This window comes from Hemicordylus capensis, chromosome 3 (genome assembly GCF_027244095.1).
Source record: "Hemicordylus capensis ecotype Gifberg chromosome 3, rHemCap1.1.pri, whole genome shotgun sequence".
Classification (NCBI taxonomy): domain Eukaryota; kingdom Metazoa; phylum Chordata; class Lepidosauria; order Squamata; family Cordylidae; genus Hemicordylus; species Hemicordylus capensis.
The window spans coordinates 88,462,692-88,468,691 of NC_069659.1; the positions used below are offsets into that span (position 1 = coordinate 88,462,692).

Here is a 6,000-nt window from a genome sequence, read left to right on the forward strand (position 1 = left end):
GTACTCAAAAATGTTTTTACTTATTTTCCTATTTACCACTACCTCCTCAAAAACAGCAGCTACTGTACATATTTAGCTCCCCCACTGCATCATTTAGTAGAATTTGTGTCCTGATGTCATAACATTTTGCATTTACTAATCCTCTACCTTACTAATTGTCTGCATCTCCATTCGCTCATTACTCATTAGCATTAGTTGCGGGGGGGGGGGGGTGCAGAATGTTGTGACATCAAGATGTTATGGAGTTGGAAGGAGGAACTAAATGGGCAGATGCCATATTTGCTGACAGCCATCCACTGAGAGCAGCGTCCATTTTGCAGCTTTGCCTGGATCTCAAACTTATTATTGTGATCGTGACTTGTCTGGTTAACCCTCCAGAACAGAAAATCCATAGTCTTATGTGTATTATACACAAACTAGCCGACCCCACACAGAGCATCTGTGTGTTCTTTGGGGCTGGCGGTTACCTCTCCTCCCGCTTCTGCCCCAGTTTCTGCTTCCAGGCCCAGCCACCTCTCCTCCCCACTGCCACTTCTGCCCCCCTTTCTCCCCCCCTCCTCCTGGGCCTTGCCTTTGCGGCCAGGCCGCTGCCGCGGCAACCAATCCTCCTGGGTGCGCCTCAGCCAATCAGGCACGTCCACTGCCCAGCCAATCAGCTCTGCTCTGGGACGCACATTCCAAGGCACACCCAGGAGAACTAATATAATAGATGATATTCTCAGTTCTTAATAAGTGATGTATGATTAATTCTGAGTCTTGTCCCTCCAGTTACAAGTTTTTGTGTTTTGCGATGGCAAAGTTGCTGCACAATTTTTATTTAGAGTGAGCACCAAAAATGGGGAGTTTCAACTTCCAACTTTTGTAGCCAACTCACCCCATAATACACTGGGAAGAACATGTCTTTTCCCATGAAATATGGGGAAAGTCTGCTGCAAAATAAAGGGGTTTAAACACCCCACTTTGGGAGCCGGCTTGCTCCCTTATGCATGGAGGAGATTTGTGTCCTTCCTGGTGCATTATGAGTTGTCAGCTCAAAAATGGGGAGTTTAAACTCTGTTTTGGAGCTGACTCAAAGCAAGTCAGCACAGCACACCAGCCAGTTTTCCACAGCATTCTCTTGTGCCCTGGCACACTGTCTGGGAAATGCTGTCAGAGAAAGCAATATAAGAGGTCAAATTGAATGGCATTTTAAAGCTGCTTTTTAAGTAGTTCAGTAAAAATGCTACTTCCTCATTCTGTTTTTTGTTCTTTCCCATCTGCAGAGCATTGGAGGAAAAAATGTTATGAGTTCCTATTTGCTCACTGCAGAAGAGCCAACAGAAAGCTGTGTGGTCATAGTTGACAATAGAGTTACAAATGAAATTAACCTGCTTGACACTGAAGACAACAAGCAGTCGGATCATAGCAGCCAAGACTCAGGAAACTATTCCAATGACGATATATCTGGAAATAAGGAATCCCATGAAACCTCAGAACAGGAAACAGGATGATTGGAGAAGAATGGATAGAAGCCACTTCTATCAACAGTGATAGAAGTCACTGTTCCAATGAAAGGAACAGTGCAACTAGCACCTTACTAGTTATAACCATTGTTACTGCTGTTACAGCAGATATAAGCAAGGCTTGGGGCCAAAAAGCAGACTGACAGCTAACTCTTGCACCAAAGAGTTTGTTTTGTGTACTGCTACTGGAAAAATGGCTGGAATGTGAAGAACAAATCTGATTTGATTTCTTTACCTATAACATAATAGGGAAATATTAAATCCCATGTTGGTTGCTGGTTAGTGCTTAAATTACTGGCTAGCATTCAGACTAATGTCATGGCAGTGCAACAGTGTTTTCTGTTGAATAAGCGGGAGATTTTCAACAATCCTCCCCCACCACTTCCATCTGCAGCTGCCTGAGGATTGTGGGACCCTTGAGGACATATTTTCAGTAGACGCAAGTTGCTGCAGGGGGAATTGCTGAAAATTGCCCCTTGCTCTCTTGCAAGATGGAAAACACTCTTCCGCCAGCAATGTTACTCTGGCTGTCGGCTGCTGTTTACATGCGTGTGTGTTTAAGTACAAATAGAATTCTGAGAAAATAGTAAATCTAGACTGTTATAGATACTAAGTTGCTTTGTTCAATATTAACTGTGAGTATACTGATGTTTCCCAAAAACGTATTGGAAGGCTAGCCACAAGCATGAGGAAAATTCTGCTCTGTACAAATATTTGACTTTCTTTAAAATATTGTTGATTAATGTTGACGTTTACAAAGCACATTTTGAGCACAGTGCCATTGGTGCCTTCTTGTGTGCCTTCTCAAGATCATCATTTCTCACAATGCCATCATGATTGGCTAATAATGACAAGTATTAGAGTTGGGTAAGTTTTCTCCAGACCTCTTTGGAGAAGTGAAGCAGGTGAAAGGTGTTGAAAGCAAAGCCTTGGTGAGTCTTGGGGTAGTCATTATTATAGCCAGTATCTCTATTAATAGCATCAAACTTATTAATGCTACAATAAGTAATGGGATATTTAAGTTTTTATGTCTTAGGGCATATATGTCCAGTGCATTTTAATTTTAACAGAAGTAAAGATAAATAGGAGGATATTTTTGGGTATTTTCTACCAATTCAGTTGCAGTTGAAAGTGTGTAACAATTTTTGGAAATCGAGTCTTGGGGGGTATAAAAAAGACCAGGATGTACTGTGTAATTGTTGGTAAGTGGTCTCTAGACATTTCATTTTCCCTGCTCTTGGGTAAAGGGGAAAAATCATTAGCCAGTTGTCAAAAATACCAAGCTTGGTTTATAACTAAATGGGAAACAGCACTAGTTTAGTCTAGATAATTTTTAGGAAACTAGGATAGTTTTCATACTGTGTTCTTCTGTTAACTAATGCCAATAAATAAGTTAGACCTCAACTACTGACCAAGCTGTCAGTGTTTCTCTGAACCATTTTTAACAAGTTGTTCTAGTAAGAACTAATCTGCCTACGTTTCTTTCACTATCCCTACAGCTGGACTAAATTTGGGCCAAATTGGTTAGGCAGTTCACAGGTTAACCCACTGGCACCTCAAACATTCATGCATCTGCCATCTTGAATTGGGGTGGATGACATCATCACAGTGTACCTACAACTGTACCAAATTTGATGTCCCTGTGTGTCCCTACAGCTGTACCAATGTGGTCCAAACTGGTTCCTACTTGCACTTCAAATGTCCATGTGTCCGCCATCTTTAATCAGGATGGATGACATCATTACAAACTACTTATTTATCTCCCTCTCACCACCACTCCCTGTAGCACTAAAATAAGTAAAAGGATTTTCACTTCCCGTGTTTCCCTATATTTGGTCTGTATAGGTGCCTACCAAGCTTATGAAGGTGGAGCAGTCTGTGTGGTCATGTTCACATTGGTTGCAGAATTCAGTCTCTTGCTTTTGCTACTGCAATTGACTTGTGCCATTCTTAATTACCCCTTACTGCTGGGCTTTGTTTTTAGACAGGTAGAAGACACCCTTTTTAGACAGGTAGAAGGGGTAGTGCATTATTATAATTTGAAAGGATAATAAACAGTGCCTTTTTAAAATTGTTTAGCTTAACAGAACCAAGTATAAGGCACTGAAAACTCCATATGATAAAGTAAGAGATCTTTAAATCCTGATATATATGGCTATTTTGGCTTTTGTTTTAACTCTTCCAATTTAAAAGGGCCATGCATGCTTCAAAGGAACAAATGGCAATATTAATTTTCAAGGTATTTTCATCTGCTGACTTTGGAGAGTTCACGGGTCTGAACCTCATTTGCTGTAAGAATGAAACCCACATGTTGCTTCACTTTCACCTATCCATTCTGAGGAAGAGCAGCAAACAATGCTAGTCCTCTGCTTGAAAAATGTTCATGCATTATATAGAATATAAAGATTCTATCTGTGTAATGGAATTTGTAATGGAATAGTGTTGGAGGACCCAGTACAAAAAACCCACTGAATCCTAAACTCAGTGATCACTCTTGAGCAATTACCAAATTTCATAGGATTGCTGTGAAGATTAAAATGGATTAAGGATATAGTGTTATAATCCATCCTGAGCCCTTGAGCTAAGGTGGAAATGGAATATAAACAAACCATAATGGTTTTGTGTATTGGATTTATTTTAGTAGCATCTACATTCTGTTACAATGTATTCAACATTTCAATTTTTTAGATGCAATTTTTATTTGCTAACAGACTTCACATACACAAATAAATAATGCTGGAGCCAACTGGTTTTATTGTAATCTGTCCCAAGCAGCTTTATCTCAATAACTTGTTATGCAAAGTAATAAATCAGTAGAATCGGCTGTAAGAGGAGACATACATACTCACTCACTCCTGCTAAGGGGGAAAAGAAGCACCTTTCAAAGTGGTGTCAAAAATTGCCACTTCTCCAGTGCATCAGTGCAGTTAGTCTAGAAGTGCTAAGTGCCCGTTCTAAGTACCGCTGCACTGGTGCTTCCTTGGTCTGAATGTCAGCAAGTAAGAATTTTGTTAAAGTATGGAAAAATCTTGATCTGTTAAAAATGCTGACAGAACAGTGGGGGAAGTGTTGTGCTTTCTTTTAAATACAAAAAAACTTAGAAGCAGGACATGGTAAGAATCTAGCTCCAGTAAAAACAGCCAGCCACTATCAGTCATATTGGATCAACTAATCAAATTCTGGATGGATAGAACAATACATTCTTTTATGAAGTTTTAGGCCTTAATCCAAGGACAGTCAGTCATGCGCTCAGTTGTTAAAATTAGTCATAACGAAACTACTACTTTTATGAATATTAATATACCACTCTTCAACCAAAGTTCTCAAAGCAGTTTACATGGAAAAGTAAATACATAAATAAGATGGCCCCCTGTCCCCAAAGGCTCACAACTGAGCCCAAAGAGATTAAATAATTTGGTTTCAGTGGTGCTTAAGCATGACTAATTTATCTGAGGCCACAGTCACAAGGCCAGGGAAATAATAAAAGAATAACAGGAGCCTGGAGTAGCAATCCTATGCACACTGATTTAGGGGTAATCTCCTCTTAAATTCTGTTGCATTCAGCAAGCATGCATGGGTGTTACAAAAATTTCAGTCTTAGGTTTATGTTAGAAACTGGGATTAAAAGGAATTTATCCTCAAATAAATAAACCCAGATGTCTTAATATATAACATCAAAATAAGTATGGGAAAGGACTGCTCTGGATTAGTTAATGTTACTAATATTGTCTGCAAGTAAATTGATTTTAAACTAAGCAATGGTTATTCACATCGTTTTGAATATATTCATCCATTCTAATCGCCTCTGATAAAGGCTCAAGTGAGAATGCAAAGAAAGGAGAGGACAGCCATTGGCTATTAAAACATTCAAATACAAAACATTAACCCTTGGTAACTTGGCAAAGAGGCACCTTTTAATGTGGTGATTCTCTTTATTTAGCAGGGGGAGAGTAACTGGTCCTATCCAACACCAGCACAGTACCTCCCGTGACTCTTGCTGGTGTCTATTTTATGTTTCTTTTTAGATTGTGAGCCCTTCGGGGACAGGGATCCATCTTATTTATTATTTCTCCGTGTAAACCACCCTGAGCCTTTTTTGGAAAGGCAGTATAGAAATAGAATAAATCAATAATAAATACTTGTCCATTGATTATTTTCTTGGTTGTTGGATGTTGAGGGCCAGTGTAAGGTAGTGGTTAGAGTGTTGGGCTAGGATCAGGGAAACCTGAATTCAGTCATGAAACTCGCTGGGTGACTCTGGATCAGTAATTTATCTCCCAGCCTAGCCTACTGCAAAGGGTGGTTGTAGGGATAAGCAAACCATGTACACTGTTCTGGGCTTCTTGGAGTAAAAGCAAGATATACACGTAAAAATGAATAAAGATATATCCTACTGATCCAACTTACAAAGCCATTACTGAAACCACATATGTGATTATAGAGGCCTTTGTTCAACCCAAAGGCTCCTTGAAGCTTCATATCAGAACTTCTCTCAATT

At 39.7% G+C, this 6,000-nt stretch overlaps 1 protein-coding gene across 2 annotated transcripts in view; it reads left to right on the forward strand.

The window, feature by feature from the left end:
• Positions 1 to 5,652, forward strand: part of IFNAR1 (interferon alpha and beta receptor subunit 1) — a 50,034-nt gene extending 44,382 nt beyond the window's left edge. For both annotated transcript variants that reach the window (XM_053309727.1, XM_053309729.1), the window contains exon 11: positions 1,263 to 5,652. In XM_053309727.1, coding sequence (XP_053165702.1) covers positions 1,263 to 1,490 — 228 coding nt within the window. In that variant the 3' untranslated portion in view covers positions 1,491 to 5,652. The remainder of the gene's footprint in view (positions 1 to 1,262) is intronic.
• Positions 5,653 to 6,000: the final 348 nt, after the last annotated feature.